At 41.2% G+C, this 25,434-nt stretch overlaps 1 protein-coding gene across 3 annotated transcripts in view; it reads right to left on the reverse strand.

The window, feature by feature from the left end:
* ZNRF2 (zinc and ring finger 2) overlaps nucleotides 1-25,434 on the reverse strand; it is a 58,088-nt gene that overhangs the window by 11,212 nt on the left and 21,442 nt on the right. For all 3 annotated transcript variants that reach the window (XM_028749973.2, XM_028749972.2, XM_077916364.1), the window contains exon 2: nucleotides 10,959-11,054. In XM_028749973.2, coding sequence (XP_028605806.2) covers nucleotides 10,959-11,054 — 96 coding nt within the window. The remainder of the gene's footprint in view (nucleotides 1-10,958; nucleotides 11,055-25,434) is intronic.

The raw sequence follows: 25,434 nt of genomic DNA on the forward strand, positions 1-25,434 counted from the left end.
GGCTTAGGATGTCATCTGAGCCCAGGCTAGTGGTTTGTCATGAGCTGTAGCCAAGATTTGTTCTTGGTTTACAACTTGTGGCTTGCCTGGAGCAAGACAAATCATGTGCCTGGGTTCAGACAATGCACTAAACCAAACCGTGGCTTGGTTCAGAGCAGCGAGGCCAGAGGAAGAGCAAAGCAGTTGCGAGCCACAATCTCCTCTCTGGGAGCCTGCACCAAGTCATGGTTTGATTTAGTGTTGCACGGAAACCGAGACAATATACATCTGCGAGGGGAAGTAGCTACAAAGGCAGAAGCTAAGGCAGCACCCACGTTCAGAGTCCTAACCACTAAGATACTGACACCGGGGTGATCTGAACCTCCTAGAGAGAAGACTTTTGGGGTGTTTACAGGAAACCAAAAGCACTGAAAACATGCACAAGAGATCCATGCTAGCTAGTCCAGTCCCACCCCCAATGTCCATGACAGTCATGTCCATCACAGCCAGGTGTGGGGCTCCTCAATATAAGGGGGAATACTGAGTAATTGCAGTAGTGGAAGATAGTGTGGTGTGTGTGTGTGTGTGTGTGTGTGTGTGTGTAGTAATCAGGAGGTTTCCAACAAATGGGGATACATGGGGGGCTCCCCTTGGTCTGGACTCTGCTTCATCTGTTGCAGAATATGGTGGCTTGTGGGGGCAAACTGCTGCCAGGACATAAAACCTGCCTTGTAGGATTTTCACTGACTGCCACTCCGCTACTGGATCAAATTCAAGGCATTGCCACTGTAAGATCCTTTACAACTCAGGACCAGGTTACTTGAGAGACAACCTCATGCCATATACTAAGTGGGTCACTGCTGACTTCAGAAGAGCTTCTCCTTCAAGTTCCAAAGATATCAGAAGCCCATTCCACAGTAACTTGGAGCAGGCTACACCAGTTTTGTAGAGCGGTATTCCTGTCACGTTATATGACAAACACACACTGTACTTTCTGGAAGCTATTGAATATATTTTTGTTCAAGGAAGCTTTGCAGCAGGATGGATAGCTCTCTGCCTGCTTAGGATTTGCTTGTGTTGTTTTTATTGTACAGTATTTTGTATATCACCTTAAGGTATGTGTGCTGAAGGTGATTAAATAAAACGAAAGCAGTAGCACCAGAGTGTCCCATTGAATGAACTGGTCCAGGGTCAGATTGACTAATGGAAAGGAAACACTTGGGAAATTCTACTAGGAATTCAATTCACCATCATTGTGAGCCTGGACCAGTTTATCAACAAGTAATTTTCTAGACACTACGGTGGAAAAACATTATGGACATAAGCACCCTCTGTTGGAAACCTACTGACAACTATATATATCTACATGTTTTTGTGTAGAACTGCCTGTGTTCTGATTCACAACTAAAGGATTTACACCAGGTATTTCAGTCTACAATACCCATCCAGTGAAATAAAAGTTCCACAGAGTTGTAGCCAGAAATAAATCTACTACAGGGCAGACCTAGAAGAGGAAAATGAAGGCCACTTGTCACCCAAGTAAAACATAAGGTGCCACAAAAAAGTTGTTAATGCATTATACAGTGGTACCTCGAGTTACAAACACCTCAGGTTACAAACGCTTCAGGTTACAAACTCCGCTAACCTGGAAGAGTTACCTCGAGTTCAGAACTTTGCCCCGGGATGAGAACAGAAATCGTGTGCTGGCGGCGCAGCAGCAAGAGGCCCCATTAGCGAAAGCATGCCTCTAGTTAAGAACCATTTCAGGTTAAGAATGGACCTCCAGAATGAATTTAGTATGTAACTAGAGGTACCACCGTAGTTTAAAAATTTCACAATGGAGCCTCCCTTTGAAGTTGTTTTGTTGAAAATGGGGACCAATAGGAATAGATGTAATCCTGCAAGTTCTGAAGTATTTGTATGTAGACTTGCTGTGGTAAAAACCTGCATAGCCACATCCATTAGGAGACCACTCCAGTTGAGTTGCATGTGCCTCTGTTCAGGCACCTCTTCCATTGTTATTGTGGATGTTAGGTTCTGTATTCCACCATATCTCTCAGCCTGACATTTTGTACATAATTCCTCAACAGGATGCAACCAGGGCCCTTAGATAAGCATTTTCAAAGGTAAGATTAACACATTAGCTTAAACCCCTGTAAGTAAGATGACACTGTTATACAAATTATGGAAACACTGGGTGTTTCCAGTGTTCAAAATGTAAATAGTCAACACTGTGTGAAATAAGCTACAATGTTAAACAATGTCACAATTCTCCTACTTGGATTTTAACATAATCAAACCAGCAACACATACACACCACTTCCTGCAATTAAAAAAATGATTAAAAAAAACAAAAACAAAACCAGGTATAATTAACAGTACTATATTTTCATCAGAAATAGAAAAGATCATTTCAGCATGCGTAACTCTGTCACAGAGTCGCAACCCTGAAAAAGACTGAGGCAGGCATAAAGTGCAACCCTATCTGGTGTCTAAGCTGTTGCAGAAAATGCTGAAGTCAAGAATTTCCTTTGCTACTGACTCATACCACATCACATTTCAAACAAAATCCACATTGTGAGAGATCAATTACAGCTTTAGGATTTATTTATTTTTTTAAAAACACCAAAACACTTTAGCTAACAGTATACCAAAAACTCACATTCAGCTTAGACCCTTTGAAAGCAACAGACTTAAACTTAAACCTATTGCTTTCAATAGGTCTGCTCCAATTATGACTAATGTTGATTAAAGCTGCAATCTGATACACACTTAACTGGGAGTAAACCCCATTAAGCAGATTTCTGAGCAGACATACATAGGGCTGCCATGTAGGGTATAACAACTGCAAACCTACAAAATACAGTCATAAGGACAGAGAAACCCTGAAAAAGAAAACTGCTTTTATTGATTCAAAGAGCTACATCAACAAAATAATTGTGGTCTCTTGTGAGATGCTTATATGGTCACTCAAATAAAATTGCTCCATAAACATAGTGAAAGATAAGGCTCAGGGTTTGCCCTCAGGTACAGTTCCTAGCAGTCATAAGACTGCAGCAGTTGCAGACACAATTTATGACATCCTCGGAATGACCTTTAAAGTTAGAAACTGATTAAGTGTAGGACATTCCAGGTAGTTCTTATCCAGCAGAATCACGAGGTACAGAAAACAATCCTTGTGCATTTCTCATAAGAAAATGTACGCATACTGTATTGTAAATCTACACGTGCAAAAGCTCCACACCCTTTTTTCTCTGAACTGTTTTAGTGACTTTTTGCATACCTTTCCTAGCAACTCATTCGTATTTGTGAGATTATCAATTCCAATGGCAGAAGCATTTCAGTTAATGGCAAAAGTAAAACATTTGCTCAAGGGCTTATTATTTGCTTAATGTGTGGGATTCTACCTAGGGTTAGTAAATCAAAAGCTTTACTGGTACCAACCAAAACCACAATGTACTTGTGCAAGCTTGTGGTTTTTCAGTTAATTCTAATAACAACTGTTTTACTATTCCTGCGTGGAATAGTCTTAACAGACCAGACCAGCTACTCTCGCTTTTATTGTGTAGATGTAGAAACATCTCCGAATAAAACATAGTTGAATATCACCCTATAAAGGTGCAATTTTAAAAACTGGTTGCATGATTATGGTGAAACCAAATCTAAGAGTTATTATAGAAGACACTGCAAGACAAGAAACTAGGGTTAGCAAACAGTGGAAGAAGCAAGTGTCATTGGAAAGCAGGGCAGCAAGGTCAGGGTGACTCACCCAAATAATGAATATGCAGTATCAACCAATTACATATTTGTAATACTGTACTTTAGTCTGCATGATGGCTGAAGTCTGTCTTAGAGTCTAGAGATTAGATACTGTTATATGAAAACAGAAACAGGAAAATTTCAAAGAATGGATCTTGTGAGGGGCAAGAACTGCAACAAGACAATCAACTGGAGAATGAGGAGAAAGGAAAACCAAACTAAGCCTAATGGCTCTGATAAGAAACTCAAGAACAGTCAAAGCAGAAAATAATGGGTCAGACTGCAGCTAACTTAAATCAGTTGAATTTACCCATGTGACAGCTTAAAAAAAGAGATAGAAGTAGCGACATTCAAACCTTGTTAAATCAATCTTGTATTCGGATCCACTTCTTTCTCTCAGCATATTTTAAGAGCATGTGGAATGCACGATTGCATGTGTACATTTTAGACCATCCTAACCTAAGGTTTGCATCTGGCATGAAAACAAAGCACCCCAAAGCTCCCAACTGCAGCAGAACCCAACCATGCTCCATCTTACAAAATATAAATTTATAAAATGCAAAATGCAGAGTTTCATTCAGGTTGTTTATAGCATGTATGATGCCTTTCCAAGAACTCAACTAATTGCAAGACAGCAGATGCAGCACCCGAGGAAAACTCCTAGGCGCCTAGTTGCTCAGATTCCTAGAAGTGTTGTGCTAGTGCCAGTAAGTTCAGAACGTTTGTTCTGTCTTCAGAGAGCTTGCCTCTAAATGTATGATATTGGCTCCAATATATGGATGTTGCTGCCTAAGTATTTAAAACATTTCTTCAGCACCAATGATCCAGAATTGCAACTGTTCTTTTGCTTGATTTGTGTGTGCATGAGCTGCTGCCTATAATAGGCCCTGCTGTTCACAATGCCCATCAAACGAGGTTCCAACTGGGACAACCGATCTCAGTGATCATGGGTAGGAGGAGGAGTTACGCTAAGACGAGACCATGTCATTACCGAGGAGGCAGGTTTAGTCGTTATTTGAGGACTATCCCTTACTCCGGGTCTGGTCTTGTCCGGACGGATACTGGAATCAGCAAGGGATACCCACATGACCTGAAGGTGCTGCTGTGCAATGTCAGGTCAATGATTCATAAGACTACTGCCATCCATGACTTGATCATGGATGGAGGACTTGACCTGGCATGCGTAACAGAGACTTGGTTGGATGAAGCAGATGGACCTGTCCTTGCTGCTGCTTGTCTACCAGGTTTCTCTTACGCACAGCAACCCAGGCCTTGGGGGAGGGGGGGTTGCAATGATTTTTAGGAAGTCATTAGTTTGCACCAGGCGTTCTGTTGGGAAGACCTAGTTCTCTGAGTGCATGTTCTGGAAGCTGGGCAATTGGGGCAGTACAGGATTCCTTTTGGTGTACTGACCTCCCTGCTGCACCAAGGATTCCCTGCCTGAGCTGCTTCAGGTCATGGTGGATGTTCTCCTGGAGACACCTAGTTTTGTTGTCCTAGGGCAGGGGTCTGCAACCCGTGGCTCCGGAGCCGCATGTGGCTCTTTTACACCTTTGCCACGGCTCCGGGGCGGATACTAGCGAGGGGAGGAGGCACATTGTGCGCCCCGACACTCCCCACTGTGGCAGGCGCTGTACTGGCTGTGACGTCGCATGGGGGCGGTGCGTGCGTTAGTCATGCACCGTCCCGACGTCACCTTCCCGCCCGCTGTCAGATCGCGGCTCCGGAGATATATTTGTTTTAAATGTCGCAATGGTTTTGCGGCTCCCAGTTTTTTTTTCCTTCGAAAACGGGTCCAAGTGGCTCTTTTTGTCTTAAAGGTTGCAGACCCCTGTCCTAGGGGATTTTAACATCCATGCCGACACGACCTTACAAGGGGCCGCTTGAGATTTCGTGGAAAGCATGGCCTCCATGCGGCTGTCCCTGAATAAGTCTGGCCCAACTCATAGCCATGGACATGCCTTAGACCTGGTGTTCACCTCTATGGATGTTGGTGATCTGACACTAAGTAAAAGCGAAACTAAAGAAGTGCCATGGTCTGATCATTTCCTGGTGCAACTAGACTTCTCCACAACCCTTCCCCTCTGCAGGGAGGTGGGACCGATTTGGATGGTCCGCCCCCACCACTTAATGGATCCAAATGGTTTCCAAAGAGTGGTAGGGAATGCTTTATCCCATATGTTGATGGCCTTTCAGCTGATTTCCTGGTGGCCCGCTGGAATGTGGAGTTAACCAGGGCTACTGACTGTTTAGCTCCAAAGCGCCCTCTTCGATTGCATGGAGCCCTGACAGCCTCGTGGTTTTCCACGGATCTGAGGGCAATGAAACAATTGTTGAGGTGGCTAGAGTGCCGGTGGCAGATAACTCATTCTGAAGCTGACCGGACACGTGTTAGAGCTCAGTGTTGTCAAAGAGAAGAACAACTACCAGACTTTTAGAAGACATCTTAAGGCAGCCCTGTTTAGGGAAGCTTTTAATGTTTAACAGATCACTGTATTTTAATATTTTGTTGGAAGCTGCCCAGAGTGGCTGGGGAAACCCAGCCAGATGGGCAGGGTATAAATAATAATAATAATAATAATAATAATAATAATAATAATAATAAATTTATTATTCCAAGAGTCAAAGGATAAAGTACAACATTTTGTGATTCCTGGACTGCCAACATTTGGTGTATGCACGCTGGACCTTCACTTGTAGGGGTACAAAGCACAGTGCTCAGGTTTTTATAACCTCGAATCCTTGCCTGTGAGTGAATTAACATTCCAAATTGAACAAGACAGCAAGCTGCCCTAGAGCTTTCTCTTTTGAGTTTTGTGCTGTTTTCTGTCATGCTGTATAGCATATCATGCTCAAGAACATTTACTACACTAAGGCAAGAGACCACCACGACAGAGCTGCTTGAGATATCGCTTAGACAGAGACTGAAACAGCTTTCAATAAGGCACAAAAAGGTAACTATCCACTCCAGAGTTCAGAAGGCAGTTTCTCCTCTGAATAATCCATTTCAAAATCCTAGATAATGGAAATCATCCAGCCAATTCTCTACTTTTTAGGGCACTCATTAGTTAGTAGGACCTAGGTTCTATGTGGAAAACATCATCCAAACTAGCACAATATGATGTGCATTATGCAAACCTTCCCAGGAGCCTATGTAGTCTTCTGGGGGCTCTAACCCTTTGTGGGGTTACACAACGGCACGGCACAACATTAGCATGTCATCTACTATGGATTTTGGAAAGTGGTTTGTCTGTCTGTTCATTCTCTTGTCAATTCGGACACATCTTTAGATGGCATCACCAACTAAGTACAAGGGTTCCCAAGGTGGGTACAGCAGCTTTTAAAGATACTTGGATGCTGGTCCCAATATTTTTTGCTTTCCAAAAATTCCTGGGCAGCACTGGGCACTCCCCACTATCAGGAAATAAAATTAAATATAGGCCTGAAGAAGGAAGGAATGCCTCCAACTGAATTACTACTACATGTGTGTCGCACCTTCCTCAGGACTCCATATGGTGCAATTCTACAATGTGGTAGAGAATGCAGAAAGCTGCTGCCTGCAAATCTCAGTTTTTTCTTTTTTTAAAAAAATAAAAAGTTTCTAGAACTTTAGAAAATGTTGCAAAGTGTGCCAGCTAAAATCTCAGAATGAAGAAAACTGACTGAGAAGGACTCAGTGTGCTAGGCTGCAGTGTTGTTAGCCCCTCCTTTGATTTGCAACAGTAGAAACAATTATGTAAATCAAGAAAAACTATGCACACTTGCTCAATTTCTATTATTTATGAGGGTCATGGAGCTCAGCATTTCTGAGTACTGACTTAAAAAAAAATTGCACATATAACCACCATGTCATTTAAAGAAAATCAGCACAACTATACACCAGTGTCTCGAACAGAGTAGAAATGAAATGCTATTCCTGCCCTCTATTCCAGCTCTTCAGTACCGAATGCATCACTAATAGTTTTAACTCCTCAGCACCAGGCTGTAGTTAAAAGGCCATTACCTCAGAAGCCAGAAATAGCACAAGGTAGGCATATCAGAAGGGTAATATGCAAGTAGAAAACTCTTGAGAACTGCACAAGCTATACAGATTATAGCTACACACAGTATAATAAGCAAGCAACCTTGTTACTGGTATCATTACTTGACATCTGAATCGCCACTTTAAGGGGCAGCGACCAGCTGCCTGTTCATAGAACACAGTGGCTCATGAAGCCATTGTTTTTGCTGTTGAGTGGAAGCTGGGCGACAGTCTTTCCGTATTGCTCAGTAAGGGTCATTTTCAGGGTCATTTTTTTTGTGAGGAGCAAGGAAAAGAAAGAAGAGAAGCAGTCTGAAACCAAAGTTTCAGCACAATATACCTTGTAGCAAGTGTCATGTTTCAGGCTCTGAGATTGGGGGAATATGGAGGACCAGGTAGAAACTTTCCATGATGTGCAGCTACTCAGTAACCCAGTTGTTCAAATCATCCTGCAGGGTGGTGAAGATACATGAAGCACCCTCCTACTTTCTCAGATTTCATATCAGGTATGTTAGTGCAATAATGAGGTGTTATGAGGTGGTTACATGCAACAATTGACCAAGATAGTCTTGGCTTATGAGCCAGCCTGGGTGTGTGGTTGCCCACAAATCTTTCCCCATCCCAGCTCCTCCAGGATGCGCAGAGAGCTTGGGGAAGAGACAGGACTCCTCTCATTTGCAGTGTGGCACAAAAAAAGGAAATAAAAGAGCATTATGGATTTGTGCCATTTTTTTAACCTTCTCCAACCCTCAGTGGTAATGAGATTTGATAGCACTGCTTCCCTGCTTGAAGCATTCGACATTGGAAAGATGTATTATGAATCCACACATGTATTTGTGGATGCCTGGCTATATGCACAAAAAGCTAAGTCGCAATCTTCCTTGGAAAAGAGTGCTTTGTCCACCTTCCCTTGCAATCAACAGCAGCAGAGGTGGATGACTTCTTTCCAGTGTGGCATTATACTTCACATGGGGCAACAATGAGGCTAAATAGATATGGCTGGTGTTCTGCATGAACTGCTAGCACCAACAGGTTTGATCTGTCTTCTAAGAATATCATACTAAACACTATTGTGGTTGTACAGTAGCTTTGCAAACTTCCTTACTGTAATAGCTTTACATTTCTAATCTGTTTTAAAATCCACGTTACACAATGGCTTATTTAATATCTAACCATCTAAAAAGATCACAACAGTTCTCCAAGAGTCAAATAGGACAAGGCTCTCTCTAGACTAAATGCCTTCAACAATGGAATAATAATTTTAAAACCCTGTTAAATAGCATGATTTACATGCTGGGCAAGACAGCAAGAGACCCGAACATTATCTTAGCATAGTTGTAAAAGGCTGCAAACACCATTGAGTATAGTGGAAAACATGGAAATTTAATAGTTGTGGGAGAGAATGAATTGCACCAATTGACCAGCATGTTAGAAAACTATCAAATATAAGTAAAAACCTTTATGTACATTACAACAGAAAGTATCCCAAAATTAAACAAACATATAATACTTAACTAAAACACAACATTTTGTGTGGTCTGAGAACTTCAGATGTTATAAAAAGGAACCACTTGTCACATGTGCTAACCCATGTTCTATGCAACAGAAATATTTCTGTATCTATACTATACCCCTCAAGCCTACACACTTCTCCACGTTGTAGTTTTAAGGAAAAGATAGGGACCCAATGTCTGACCACAGAAAGTAAAAAGTACATACAACAGGACTCACTGGATCACACAAAATGCTAAACCATAGTTTGACATTATATGGGTGAGACACACTGAACCCAAGCAAGCACTGGGTTCACACAGCCCCCCTTCCTCCTTCCACGCAGCCACAAGAAAGACTTCTGTAGTGCTTACTTTTATTTCCAAATATTCTCGACTTGGAGTTATGTGAATAAGGAATCCTAGTTTAAAGCAATGGTTAATTCCTAAACAAACCAAATTCAAACTGTGGGTGATGCAAGTTACATTGTTTGACAACTACTATTTGTATTAAACCAGGATTCCTGGTTTCCAAGTAACATTACGAAGAGATCCTTTTAAATTGAAAGTAAACTCAGTAGGAGGGATGCGGGTGGCGCTGTGGGTAAAAGCCTCAGCGCCTAGGGCTTGCTGATCAAAAGGTCGGCGGTTCGAATCCCCGCGGCGGGGTGCGCTCCTGCTGCTCGGTCCCAGCGCCTGCCAACCTAGCAGTTCGAAAGCACCCCCGGGTGCAAGTAGATAAATAGGGACCGCTTACCAGCGGGAAGGTAAACGGCGTTCCGTGTGCTGCGCTGGCTCACCAGATGCAGCTTTGTCACGCTGGCCACGTGACCCGGAAGTGTCTCCGGACAGCGCTGGCCCCCGGCCTATAGAGTGAGATGGGCGCACAACCCCAGAGTCTGTCAAGACTGGCCCGTATGGGCAGGGGTACCTTTACCTTTACTTAAACTCAGTAGAAATTGTTCTTCTGGCCACACAGGAGAAAGAGGGCAGTAGGAGAGGGGTGTATGTGAACCCAATGTTTTGCTCAGGATTTGCTCAGGATTGCTCAGTGCTAAAATATGATTTGTTAATTATATTATTTCTGTACTCTTACAAGAAATTAAGTAAGTGTGCATCTGGATAAAAGAATCTGGGAACAAAACAGACAGAACCACAAACTCCTGGTTTACTAGCTTAAATCTGCTGTTTGTGACCCGCAAATGTATCTGCTCTTCAATGACCTGCTATATTGACTCAACTTTTTGTTTTAGCCTTGATGGTCAATTATTGCCAGGATTTCTGAAATAACCCATTTTCATTTTCAGTACTCTACTCCACAGAGGAAGGAGATATTTTAGTGCCCCATTCAGACAATACCAAAAAGTCAGGAAACTAGAAAAGACTCACTTGCACGATTGAAATACCAAGATTTTATGTCCAAACAATAATTGTATCCCAACTAGTTTCCCAACTAGAATGATTATGGCTCTTGAAGAATGAAATGAAAACAAAAACATTTAAGAGAGGCATCAAAGGCAGACTAGAAATGAAATGGATGAAATAATTAACAGAATGGGTCAGCAGAAATGTGAGGTTTTTATCAGTGTCAAGTAAGCTTTAGTAAATAGTTCTTTGTATTTGCTGGTTTAAATAATTGTATCAACTTAGTTCACAGCTGATCTTAATTCAGTTACGTACTACAAGCAGTAATTAGCTTACTTTCTTACCATTGTAGGTTATCCTTGGTTTTGTCAAACACATCACAAGATGTAAATCCATTTCATCTGAAGAGACAAACTTGGAACAAACAGGGCACTTGAATCCTAAAGCAAAAAAGAAAAAAGGAGAGAAAAATATTGAGAAGTGTGACAACTTTTGTATAGCTCCATCTTTTCATGATATGTAAATCAAAATATTTCTTTGGTTTATGGAAGTGTCATTATACACAGGTATTAAAGGACAACACTGCTTTAGAGGACAGGTGCTTTGCGCTAAACACAAGTTAATGATGCAGGCATACTTTATTCTTTGCAAATTCATTTTGATACAAACTGGGAAAAGAGAGTGTGTGGAAACAATTCAGTTCTGGGCTAGACTAAGTTGGCTGTCAGTTCAAAATAAATTGCACTGCACTAACAGTGAGAAACACTGAGAGTCAACAAGGGCATTCTCAGTTCAGAGGAAATACCATAAATATGGACCAGAGAAGAGAACTGTATACGACAGTGGTATTTTTTAACTCAATAGGGAGAATTAAATAAAAAATTCACCTTGTCAAATCTGGTAGTGGCCTACGACAAGAGATGGCAACCTAGCCAGTATTCACTTCCAATGTGAGAGAGGATGAGTCAAGATTCAAGTAAAGCTGGACTATATAACTGCAGATTCACATTGCCCAAGGCAGGGACAAAACTAGGCTTTATTTTACATGGGTCAAAAACCCAGTTTGGTACCCCCCCCATGCACATTTGAGCGTGCATGCACACACACACACACACACACACACACAGGTTGGGAGCATCAATGGCCCTCCTCTGGCGGCTTCACCAGGGGTAAAAAAAACAGCTAGACGCCCCATAGCTACGACTCTGCCCAAGGAACCAGTTCATCACAATGTAGTCTCTGAAAATCCTTGTTGTGACCTTACCCTACATATGTAGGAATCTCTCTATCCCTGTCACATACTAGCAACCCCATAATTAGGACTAGGAAGGATTAAATCAGTTTTGCATGAAACTAGGTCAGAGAGGCTAGACATCTGCATGACCACAATTGCACAGTGAATTGTGGCGTCTGATTTCCAGTACAGCATCTGTTGTATACTTCACTTCTGAGAATCTTAGCTTTGTTTAAGAACAATATCAGCAAGTAATAAGCTCTTCTGGCTTTATAAAATGAATATGAGACAGACAGCTCCACTTTTACATTAAAAATGCACAAATTAAAACTTGTCAGAAGTCCAATAAATGCTAACTATTTTTATGAAGATGTAAATATTTCTATATGCTTAAAACTTTCTGTCCACCAGATTAGGCTGCTTTGAATCTTACACAAAAGCTCAAGTCTGACAACCCCAATACTGGAATAGATGAAATTCACCATTGCTCCTCCTCTCCTGCTAAATCAGAAATACTAACTTGGAGATCCACAGAAAACACGTTTGCCATAGAAACAGAAAAGAAGTTAAATATTATGATCCTGCATTATTGATATGGCAATGTTACTGTAAGTCTAGATACCATGGCAAACCCCATTATCAAACAAAATAATGGAATAAACCGTATTTAAAAAACCAACCAACCAACCAACCAACCAACCAACAATTGTGATTTTACACTTACATCTTGTTAGCATTAAAAGGACCAGGGAATATTTTAGATAAGTACAAGCTTCTGCTGGAAGTCAGCATGTTTGCATGGTCATGGTAAGCTACAGTTTGAGATAAATCAGGCCATCAAAGCAAAACTTCCGTTTTTAGTCGCTGCATGAGGTCAAGGAAACTACAAAGTACAAACCGGGATGAGAGACAGTAAAATACTACTCCGGAATTAATTTTGTTTCAGGCAACATGATATTGAACTCTAAACAAATCCACTTTCCGTGAAGAAAAAAGAAGAAACAAGCATTTTATTTTACACAAAAAAGTGAAAGATGACAGGGCAACCTGGGGCCCTTTAGATGTTGCCGGACTACAACTCCCATCATCCCTGACCTTTGGTCCTCCTGGCTGGGGCTCATTGGAGTTTGACAACCTCTGAAGGGCCACATGTTCCCCCATCCCTGGCTGAAGGGAACATTCATGGACGTTCTTGCAATAGCTTTTTAATCTACTTAGTTCAGGGATGATGATACAATGATATAAGTTCTGTATTTGGAGGGGGGGAGGAATATGATGTGTGAAAAATGGCAGAGAATGACCCCTGAGTATTTTCTGAACCCAGCTCCTTGATAGCCAGGGAATCTGTTTTGAATTGACGTCTAGTTTTGTTCTAGTTTAGCTTATGAAAATAACTCCCACAATTTTGTCCAATGTAATAAAGAGGGAAGTGTCTTTTCCATTTGAAAAAAACAAGTAGGCACATAAGATACATGGAACATGAAGGTGTAAATTGACAAAGTCTTCTGAATGCCTAAACTGAAAACTGGTAGAATAAGGCAACGTTTCCTTTAAGCGAACAGCCCCCTTGCCTAACCAACAAATCCAGAAAGCCTTCTTGTCAAAAGAGGAACATCACTTGACCAGTATACTTATTCTATACTGGTTACAGGAACAGAACCAGAATGAGAACAGAGCAATATACAAACAAAACTCAAAGTGGGAAGTAGTATTTATTACATGCTGACAACTGTAGGCTTACTGAAAATGTGCTAAGCCCAGAGAGGAACCTGCAAGCCTTTTGCTACTCCCTGGTCCTATCATCATCATTTAAATTTCTATACAACCCATCATCCAAGGATCACATGGTAGCTTACAATATAAAACCACAAAAATACACATCATAATAATAAACAAAAACAATAACTTGCGCACACACAGTTTAAAAGGCCATAAATAGTCAAAGGCCTGAGAGAAGAGGAATTTTTTGCCTGGCACCTAAAGATATATAATGAAGGCGCCAGGCGAGCCTCCCTGGAGACAGCATTCCAAAACAGGGGGCCACCACCGAAAAGGCCCATGCTCATGCTGCCACCATCCGGACCTCTCTCAGAGGAGGCATACGAAGAAGGGCCTCAAGTGATGATTGCAGGGTCTGAGTCAGTTCATTTGGGGAGAGGCAGTGCATCTTGGCAGCGAAGCCAAAAACAAACCCTGGGCACAGACTGTGGTTAGGGAGAGAGTTCAAGCACAACCCTGGGTTTGGATAACATACTGACCCAAACCTGCCACACCACACTGAGCTAAAGGGGCCAGGGAGGAGGAAAAGTGGGCACATTCTTCCTCCTGGAGCCAGTAGTACGGCTTAACATTACCCGTGAATATGGCCATCCTGTATCTTCAACAAAACAAAAGCCTTCTAGATAAAGTTACACAGGTGATTTAGAAAATTTAGTTTTCATTTAAAAAGAGAAGGTTTAAACCCTTACAGAGAAAAGAAGAAGAAGAGGAGTATATAGAGCAGGGTATCCTGCTCACTCAAAAACCAGAAGATGGTTGAAGTGAGATCAGGCATGCGCGCGCACACACAAACAGACCCATTAGCTGCTTCAAAAACTCAGCTTCAGATTTCACCCCTTGGTTTTCAAAGGTTCATTTGGTTCAGAACACACCTGATGAGAGCAGAGTGTCACAACTAGTTTTGAGGAATGTATTGCAGGATTTTATTTTTATTCAACAAAATCTGTATACTGCTTAACTGTAAATAAAACCTCCAAGTGGTTTATAAAGGTGGTTCTTCCTACTTACACAACTAAAAACTTGCAAGAATGGCCTGGTTTTCACAAAAACACTAAACCACTAAACCATACTGTGGCTTAGCATTATATGCAAGCCGAGCACAGCAGCTTAACTAAAGTTTGCTAATTGCCAACAAACCATTTTCTGGAGCCACCGTTTGCTGTTTTACAAGCCAAGTTAACACAGCATTCTTCCTTAACCATTGTTAGTTGCCTACCCCAGCCCAAATGTTCACCAAGCGATAACGGCATCTAACAAGAGCAGCTATAAAGCAAATGGAGGGAAAAGTCATTGTTTGACTCATGGTTAACTTGTGGTTTGTTAAACTATGGCTTGAACAAACCATGGCTTTGTATTATATACTGTATTTTTCGCCCTATAGGACGCACTTTTTCCCCTCCAAAAATGAAGGGGAAATGTGTGTGCGTCCTATGGGGCGAATGCAGGCTTTCGCTGAAGCCTGGAGAGCAAGAGGTGTCGGTGCGCACCGAGCCCTCTCGCTCTCCAGGCTTCAGGAAGCTCTGCGCAACCCTCGGGAGATTGGCTCTGAGGGTTGCGCAGAACTGCCTGCAGTCCCGGGCTCAGCGTAGCTCTGTGCGGCCACTGGGAGCCGGGCACGAAGTCCCGCCCCGCTCCCGATGGCTGCACAGAGCTGCCTGCAGTCCCCGGCTCAGTGCAGCTCTGCGCGGCCACCGGGAGCCGGGCGCGAAGTCCCGCCCCGCTCCCGATGGCTGCGCAGAGCTGCCTGCAGTCCCAGGCTCAGCGCACTTCTCCCCATCGCCAGCCCCACAAGCTTGGGGGACAGCGGGGAGGCAGAGCGCGCCTTCCCACTGTTCCCCGACCTGGTTCTTCCAGCCCTGCACCTGGGGGGGGGAATAATTTTTTTCCTCTTTATTTCCCCCCCAAAAAACTAGGTGCGTCCTATGGGCCGGAGCATCCTATGGGGCGCAAAATACGGTAAGTGCAGGCCTTCTCAACAGATAGGCTACATCTTGTTTCCAGATCATCCTAATAACCTCCATTTTCTCTCTTCACCCAGAAGCTTTTTAAGTGGCAATACAAAAAAGAATGTAATAAGTTTAATGGATATGTTCAGGCATTCAGTCTGTTTATGTTAGTATTCTTATTTCAATCTTATTTATTAAATTTATATACCACCCTTCATCACAAGATCTCAGGGTGGTTCACAGAATAAAATACAAGATGTTGAGTTTAATTGAGAAAGTAAAGCCATTTGTGCAATTTCAAACACAAGTAACTGCAGCCTTCGCCACATAACATGCCACCAGTATTCACCAAAGTGCCACAGGGATTAAAAATGCACAATAAATCACTTCCTTCAGTCGGATGCTAAAGGAGAAAAGCATACAAACACACTATACACATGGAGATGCTTGAGACTTCAGGGATTAATTACTATTTTTATCTCTCTTTGCTTGCCAAGAATTTTCTATCAATAGCCTAGACTGGCTCTTTTGCACTGCATATGGGGTAAAGAAAGATCAGTTAGGATGCACTGTTACTGGCTTTGCTATCCCACAGGGACAACACGCTGGTTGTGAACACTGCTTGGGAACTCTCAACACCCTACAAATAGTTTAAAAAGTACTTTGAAAACTGTTACTGAGAATCAAGCAGGACATCCCCTTTCACTATGAAAAGCTTGACACAAATAGCACAGCCTTCCATTTCTGCCACGGCTTCAGCTACAGTTTGCATAATTTAAGCTGCTCACAATACTGTTTGTACTGTTTCCATATATATAGACTAAACTGAAGTTAATCAAAAATGGAAGCAAAAGCTTCCAATCTCTTCTCCTAATGGACACCAAGAGGAACTGAAGGAGGAGAGGGGATGGGGGAGCATGCAAGCCCAAAGCTCAGTGCCGCTTGTTCCCTTCACAATAAACCATGGTCTACTATGAAGTCCAAACACAGACTTCAGTGTCCTGATTATTCTTACTTCCAACAATTTCTTCAACTGGGTAATAGCAACTACCTGAGAAAGCAGTGAAGGTAACAGACGTGTCCATTGGATGCAAAGTTTTCACTGAAGTCAGCGAGGGTCTAATGTCCTCACTAGGCAAATCTTTGTAAAATCTGATTTAATTGAAATACTTACCAGTAGCTAATGGTTCCTGGAGGAACACAGCAGCAATAAAGAAAGAAAGGAAAACCTTATCAATGACAAAAAAGTCAGAATGTAATACATACATATGTGATGGAAATTTCCGTTAGATAAATGAGAAGGTCAGGTTCTGATGCAACTTTTTGCTTCAGGCCTAGTGCAGAAATAGTGCTAGCTCCTGCAGACTTGGGTCTGTGAGTTAGAAATCATGCTCAGGAACATGCAATCCCCCCCCCCCATCCAATTCAACCATAGTTTAATCTTACACCTGCACCAATGCTAAAAATGGTTAACAACATCCAGACTCGCTTCTTAACAAAAATGTGAAACTACTGTTTAGTGGGTTTGCAAATTCTGGTTTAGAAGGGAACATGCTGAATTTTGACTATGACTATTCATAAAATATATGACGGCAGCTTACAACATAAAATACAAAAAATAATAATCAATGAACATATTAAAAACATCAATGAAAAAGCAACAGACACTGTTGGTTAAAAATAAAAAAAATCATATTGTGAAAACCTGTCGAAAAAGGATCTGCCACACTACAGGATTGGTTCCTAATGAAGGCCAACTAAACTTCTAGGTCATGGAAAACCCCCAGAAGATCTCCGTGACTGAAGTGGAGTACAAGAGATCAGGTGGTACTTTAGGCCTAAGTTGTTCAGGGCTTTGTGAATTCACAAAGGAGCCTTGGAATTAGTCCGATAGCAAATTGGCAACCAGTGCAGTTCTCTCAGCAGTAGAGTAACATGTCTGTAATTTGTTCCCATGAGGAGCCTGGCTAATGCATTCTGCACTAGTTGCAGTCTATGGACCAGATACAAGGGAAATCCCACAAAAAGTGTGTTACAGTAATCCAGCCTCTCCTGACTCAGATGAAATGGATAAGTAGAGTTGGGTATCATCAGCATACTGCTGATACCTGGCTCCAAAGCTCCTCATGACTGCTCCCAATGACTTCATACAGATGTTGAATAGCATTAGGGACAAAATAGAGCCCTGCGACACCTCAGAGCGCAAACATCAAGGGGCCGAAGAGCTGTATCCTTATGCTACACTTTTTTCATGATCCTTCAGCTAGCAATGGAACCAACGTAGCACCGTGAGACCAATATCCATCCCACAGAGTCAGTCCAAAAGGATTCCGTTTTCAACCATGGTATCAAAGACAGTTGAGAGATTGAGCAGAAGGAGCAGGACTGCACTCCCACTGTCCTTCTCTCTATAAAGGTCACCCATCAGAGTGACCGAAGCAGATTTGATCCCAAACCCAGGCCTGAACCCAGACTGGCATGGATCCAGACAGACAGTCTCATGCAGGTATGTCTGCAGTTGTTCTGCCACAACTCTTTCAACCCCTTCCTTAGGAAGGATGTATTTGGAACTGGGTGATAGTTGTTACAATCCACTTGTTCCAGGGTTGGCCTTTTCAATAGTTGCCAAGCTGGTGCCAAATGTATTGCTCTGCTTTCTTTTGGACATTAGCAAGGCTGGGGGGGGGGCGTCCTGTCATCTGCGCAGCCCCAGACCTCCATACACACTGTCAAGGCTTGCGGCCCAAAGGAGTCACTTAAGTGCTGCTAATACAGCAAAAATAATGTGAGACACATCAGTTACAAGTTATGAGTCTCTGCAGTCACAGCAGCCGCTGTGATTCTCCAGAGTTTTGACTTCCCACCCCACCCTGGAGGTGTGATCCATAGTCTCTCGAGACAACAACTACAGGGTAGGTTAAACAAGAACTTTAATTAACCTTACTTTTAAAGTCGAATCAAAACACAATATTTAATAGCTGATCACATAGGTGAGACAGGTGATAATGCATTTCTTTCCCGCTCCTTCTTGGCAATTACCGGTATTTGTAAATCAAACCAATATTCTTTAATTACCCAAAGGTCCATATTGGTATCTAAAATAGATATGTTATCTACTTTAATGTGAGGTATCTAAAAGCCAGTCTAACCATAAAGCCACAGCTGTCATGCAAGGGGGAGAGAATAGTTCTCAAACAAAAAACAGATGGTCCATCAGCATGCTGCCTAGAAACAAGAAGAGCAGAAACAGAGGATCAGGGCAATGCTGATGTCTCTAAAGAAAGAAACTTGAGGAAGAAAAAGGGAAACAAAACGGGGGGGGGGGGGGAGATGGGGTTACCTGAGAAAAAGCCACCTATACAAGGGAAGATGCACACCCATCCATTTGCACTGCACAGTCAACAGAGTGCCAACTTGCACTCTCTATCTGGTGAGTAAAGGCAGAACAGCTGTATCATGCATTACCAGAATGGCATGGAAGCTTCTCCCCCACTGTCTGGTCCCACACCAAATGGCTCCTCTTACAGATAATCAGATCTCACATTACTCGAGCCTATTAAGAAACAGCTCCCTAACTAAATGAACAAATCGGCCTAACAGTGCTTTTCCACCAGTTTCCTCCCATTCCACCCAGAAAGCAGCCCCTTTGCAGTATTCTTCTCTTCTTTTTTTGGCCCTTGCTTAAATCGAAGACATTTATAAGTTTCATGTGTTTTATTTCTTTTCAGTTACTATTGATTTTAATCATCTTTTGAATGTCTATTGATAATTTTAATGTTTCATTTTGTATTTTGTGTAAACCACTTTAAGGTTCCCTTACAACCAAGCACTACACAGATTATTTTTAAGTAAGTTGTAACAAACAACAGTAAAAATGACAGTTAGGAATCAAGCATCTCCACTGATAGCAGTTGTTTTTGTACCAAGTTTGATCGCTAAAGGGAAAGAGGAAACGGAACTGTCAGAGCCCGCAGCAAGTTTTAGCTAACACAACAAAGAAAAAACATAAGCTAGTGAAAGTTGGTAAAGTATTTATTTACCAGAGGGGCTGCCCTATTTGTCTGCTGCAGCAAACAAAATATTTGTCTGATGAAATTGACCCTAGTCCATGAATGCTTACACCAGGAAAAATTTTTGTTAGTTTTAAGGTACCACAAAACTCTGTTGAAAGTTATTCAGAAATAAAAGAGAGCCAAGGTCACTTGAAAATGTATTTAGCATTTTACCTTTATTTCTTAAGAAATGTTATCCCACTTCACTTCATTACTACATGCAGTAGAACAGTCTGGCTGCACAGGGCTGGCCTAAAACATTTGGTTGCCCGAGGCAAAGAACAAGAAGCTGCCCCTTCCATTCCCTGGACAGAAGCTGACTGGGCTGGCAGCTGAATCCTGATTCAACACTGGCAATGGGACAGCATTCTTCAGTGCACCCAAGGGAAGCAGGCTAGCTTAGAGTGCACGACAAGCTCATGGCACACATAGTTCTGATCTTTAACAGAAGCAAATAGCCAAGGAGTTCAGGTGATCAGCCCTGTATTTCTGTGCACACTGGTAATTGCCTCACTATGACTAATGGTAAGGCTGGCCCTTAGGCTAGCACGTTTCATTTTATATCAACAAAGGTACGAAGTAGCTACAAAACGCAGCCCTTGACCTCTTTACATTCACTATTTCATTACGTGCGTTGGTGCAGAATATGTAAAGCACAACACAGAGTAATGGAGTTTTGAATGAAGCGGGGCCAAAATGCAAATAAGGCCTACTTCATCTTGTGGTTGCTGAGCTAAAGGCAAATGCTAAGCAGGAAAACAGCATTAGCTACCCGATGCAAATGCAATCTTCAGTAACAATAGTTTGAGACCAAATTTATTGGGGGGGGGAGGAAGCAGACAACGTGTACTATATAAAGATCAATTTATTTTCTCATACAAGTGCTTAAGGGGTGTCAACACAACTACTTTAAAAATGGTGAAGAACTGGCTCCTGTGGGAAATCAGAATTTTAATCCATTTCAGGTCAAAAGAAGAAATAGATAACATAAATTATTTTGTGGTATTTTTTTTTTTTTTTTTTTTTATAATAAATTTTTATTAGTTTTCCATAAATAAAAAATAAACAAAACAAAAACATAGACATAAACAAACAAAAACATGACTTCCCCATACCACCCCTTTTCTGCATTCTTGTTTCAAGATTTTTCAGCAACCCTCTGATCATAACTTAAATATATTTCATGTATTTAACTTCAGTTAATTATTAATACCACTGTAGTTCTTTATCTCTTATAACTCTGAGCCCCTAATTTTCCAAATTACAACAGTTTTTAAGATAAACTTTGAATTTGTTCCAGTCTTCATCCACCGCCTCTTTCCCCCGGTCTCGAATTCTGCCAGTCATCTCTGCCAGTCCCATATAGTCGATCACCTTCGTCTGCCATTCTTCCAACGTGGGTAAATCCTGCGTCTTCCAATACTTTGCTAGAAGAATTCTTGCTGCTGTGGTGGCGTACATAAAAAATGTCCTATCCTTCTTTGGCACCATTTGGCCCACCATACCCAAGAGAAAGGCCTCTGGTTTTTTTACAAACGTTCTCTTCAGAACTTTTTTTATTTCATTATAGATCATTTCCCAGAAAGCCTTAATCTTCGGGCAGGTCCACCAAAGGTGATAGAAGGTTCCCTCCGTTTCACTGCACTTCCAACACTTGTTATTGGGCAAATGATAGATCTTTGCTAACTTAGCAGGAGTCATGTACCACCTGTAGATCATTTTCATAATGTTTTCTTTTAAGGCATTGCATGCCGTAAATTTAACACCAGTGGTCCATAACTGCTCCCAGTCTGCAAATTCAATGTCATGCCCAATGTCCTGTGCCCATTTAATCATATTAGATTTCACCATTTCATCTTGAGTATTCCATTTCAACAGCAAGTTGTACATTCTTGACAAATTTTTAGTATTGGGTTCTAACAGTTCTGTTTCTAATTTTGACTTCTCCACCTGGAAGCCTTTCTTTCTGTCCTGTTTAAATACTTCATTTATCTGTCGATAATGTAACCAATCTCTCACCTTAAATTTCAGTTTCTCAAAACTCTGCAATTTTACATTTTCACCTTCCTGTTCTATAATTTCACAATATTTAGGCCAATTAGAACCCATATTCAATTTTTTCACCTCTTTTGCTTCCATTGGTGACAACCACCTGGGGGTTTTACTTTCAAACAGGTCTTTATACTTAATCCAAACATTATACAGAGCTTTCCTCACCATATGGTTCTTAAAACCCTTATGCAATTTTACCTTGTCATACCATATATATGCATGCCAGCCAAATCTATTGTCAAATCCTTCAAGGTCCAAAATGTCTGTATTCTCGAGGAGCAGCCAATCTTTCAACCAGCAAAACGCTGCTGATTCATAGTAGAGTCTTAAGTCCGGCAGGGCAAAACCCCCTCTATCTTTCGCATCTGTTAATGTCTTAAATTTTATTCTTGGCTTTTTGCCCTGCCAAACAAATTTCGATATGTCTTTCTGCCACCTCTTGAAACAGTCCATCTTGTCTATTATTTGTAATGTCTGAAACAGAAATAACATTCTAGGCAATACATTCATTTTGATAACAGCAATTCTGCCTAACAAGGAAAGTTTCAGCCTTGACCATATGTCTAAATCTTTCTTAACTTCTGTCCAACATTTATCATAATTGTCTTTAAAAAGATTCACATTTTTCGATGTCAAATTCACCCCCAGGTACTTCACTTTTTTTGCTATCTCCAAACCTGTTTCATTCTGGAATGTCTCTTTTTCTTCATTTGTTAGGTTTTTTTCCAATACTTTAGTTTTTTGTTTGTTCAGCTTAAATCCTGCAACTTGACCAAATATCTCGATCAGTTCTAAAACTCTTTTTGTACTAGTGATTGGCTGTTGCAAAGTCAAAACTAGGTCATCTGCAAATGCCCGTAATTTATACTCTTTCACTCCGACCTGAATTCCTTTAACCAACTGGTCCTTTCTAATCATATTTAACAAAACCTCCAGAACTAGTATGAAAAGTAGGGGGGAAATAGGACATCCCTGTCGTGTTCCTTTCTCTATGGCTATCTCTTCCGTTACCACATTGTTCACAATTAGCTTTGCCTTCTGCTCAGAGTAAATTGCACCTATACCATTTTCAAAACCTTGGCCTACCCCCATCCCTTGGAGATTCTTTTTCATAAAACTCCAACAAATATTGTCAAAGGCTTTCTCCGCGTCCACAAAAATCAGAACCGCTTTTCTGTTAATGTTCATTTCCAACAGTTCCACAATGTCTATTATGTTCCTCACATTGTCAGACATGTGTCTACCCGGGAGAAAGCCAGATTGATCCTTATGAATCTCACCTGTCAATACTTTCTTCAGTCTTTTTGCTAAAATGTCTGCAAAAATTTTGTAATCCACATTTAATAATGATATCGGGCGGTAGTTCTTAACCTGGTTCTTTTCAGTCTCGGTCTTTGGTATAAGTGAGATAAAAGCCTCTTTCCACGTTTCAGGTGCCTTTTTCCCCTCCAATATTTCATTGCAAACTTCTTTTAGTGGTTGCACTAGACCTTCTCTCAAAGCTTTATAATATCTAGCCGTCAGTCCGTCTGGTCCTGGAGACTTTCCCAGTTGTGCCTTTTGTATGGCCTCCTCTATTTCCTGTTCTGTTATTTTCTCATTCAAAATCAACTTGCCCTGTTCTGGAATTTTCGGTAGTCCATAATTTTTAAGAAATTCTTCTATTTCTTGTTCATTTACTGGCCCTTGTGTGTATAATTTCCTAAAAAAACTTTGGAAACAGTTACTTATCTCATTTGGCTTATGAACATTCTTTCCCTCTATCTCCAAACAAGTAACTGTGTTCATTTTTTGTCTCTTTTTCAATTGCCATGCAAGGAGCTTCCCACACTTGTCTGCAGACTCCAAAGTCCTTTGTCCCATTTGTTTAATTTTCCATTCTATCTCTTGATTTGTCAGTTCCATATATTGCGTCTGATAATATTTTATTTCTCTCAAAATTTCTTGAGACTTTGGTTTTGACCTCAGTTTCTTTTCTCCTTCCTTCATTTTTTCTAATATTCTTTCTTTCCTTTCATTTTGCTTTTTCCTCTTGATTGAATTCTGTTGTATCAGGAAGCCTCTCATCACGGCTTTACTTGCGTCCCAGATTGTTCTTTTTTCCACATCTGTTCTCAAATTTATCTCGAAATAATCTTTCAATGTCTTTAGGGCCTTTATACAAAATTGTTCATCTCTAAATAGGGAGTCATTCATTCTCCATCTAAAGGATCCAGTTGTTGTCATTTTCATTTCCATCTTTACGGCATTATGGTCGGAGCAGGTTTTTGGGCAGATTTCTACTTTTTTAATCTTTGTAGCCATCACACTAGATACCCAGATTTGGTCGATTCTCGTCCATGTCATTTTAGATTCCGAGAAAAAAGTTCCCTCTCTCTCGAGAGGATTCTTTGTTCTCCAAATATCAATCAAGTCCATATTTTCCGTCATCTCGAAGAAAGTCTTTGGTAATCTTCCTTCTTTAGATATTGTCTGTCTTTGTGCCTTGTCCATGTTTGTAGAAACCACTCCATTCATGTCCCCCATCATTATTATTTTGCAGTCAAGATAATCTAGTAAGGTCTCATGCAACTTCTTAAAAAATTCTGCCTTCCCATCATTTGGTGCATATACTCCAATTATCAAATATTTTTCCCCCTGGATCTGTACTTCAATTGCCAGGTATCTTCCTTCTTCATCCTTAAATTTTAACTTTGGGTCCAATTTTTCCTTTGCATAAATCACTACTCCTCTCTTTTTTACTTTATCAGAAGATATAAATTCTTGTCCCAGTCTTTTGTTCACCAACAATTTCCTGTGTGCTCTAGTTATGTGAGTTTCCTGTAGACATATCAGATCCAGTTGTTCCCTTTTCAGAATGTGGAAAACCTGTCGTTTTTTTCTGGGATGGTTCAAACCGTTGCAATTCCAGCTTAGAAGTTGCAGAGACATTTTATTTGTTAGATGTTTGATCCTCCGACTGCTCCAAGTTTTTCTTCCTCTTCAGTTGGCAGTTGTGGTAGTCCAAATGATAGATTTGCAATGTCTGTTAGCCCTCCTCCTTCTGGTGTTAATCCTTGCCCTTCTTTTGCCGGGTCCACCGTACCTTTCTGTAGGTCCTCTAGGTTTCTCTCCAAAAAGTACTCTTTCTCCTGTACTGTTCTTATTCTTACTTTCTTCCCTTTGTAGTTAAAGGACAACCCCTGTGGGAATTCCCACCTGAAGGGTATGAAGTTCTTCCTCAGCAAATTGGCAAGATCTCTATAAAAGGTCCTCACTTCCAAGATGTATTTAGGGATGTCTTTAAAGATTTGAACTTGAATGTTTCCAATCACCAAAGCTTTTTGATAATGAAGGTTCAGTATCTTGTCTCTTTCCTCTTTGGTTCTAAAGGTGATCAGACAATCCCTTGACTTCTTGCTTTGCTTTCTACCAAGTCTGAAAGCAGTTGTTATCCCCACTTCATCTTCCTCCAGATCTTCTTGCCAATTTTCCAGAATTGCCTCTGTGAGAAATTCCGCCAGATTGTCCTCTTCTTTCTCTGGAACCTGTCTAAATTTCAGATTTCGTTCTTTCCGTTGTAATTCCAGTAAGGAGAGGGCCGCTTCATGCTCATTCACCTTTTTCTCAATCGGCACAAGTCTTTCCTGTGTCTCACCTGCGACAGATTTTGCACTCTCTGCAATTTTCCTTGTTTCTGAAGATTCCTGAATCAGTCTATTTATAGATTCTGTATTTGTTGCCACTGATGTGGTATTCAAATCCAATCTTGCTGTAA

This window comes from Podarcis muralis, chromosome 12 (genome assembly GCF_964188315.1).
Source record: "Podarcis muralis chromosome 12, rPodMur119.hap1.1, whole genome shotgun sequence".
In the NCBI taxonomy this organism is placed as follows: domain Eukaryota; kingdom Metazoa; phylum Chordata; class Lepidosauria; order Squamata; family Lacertidae; genus Podarcis; species Podarcis muralis.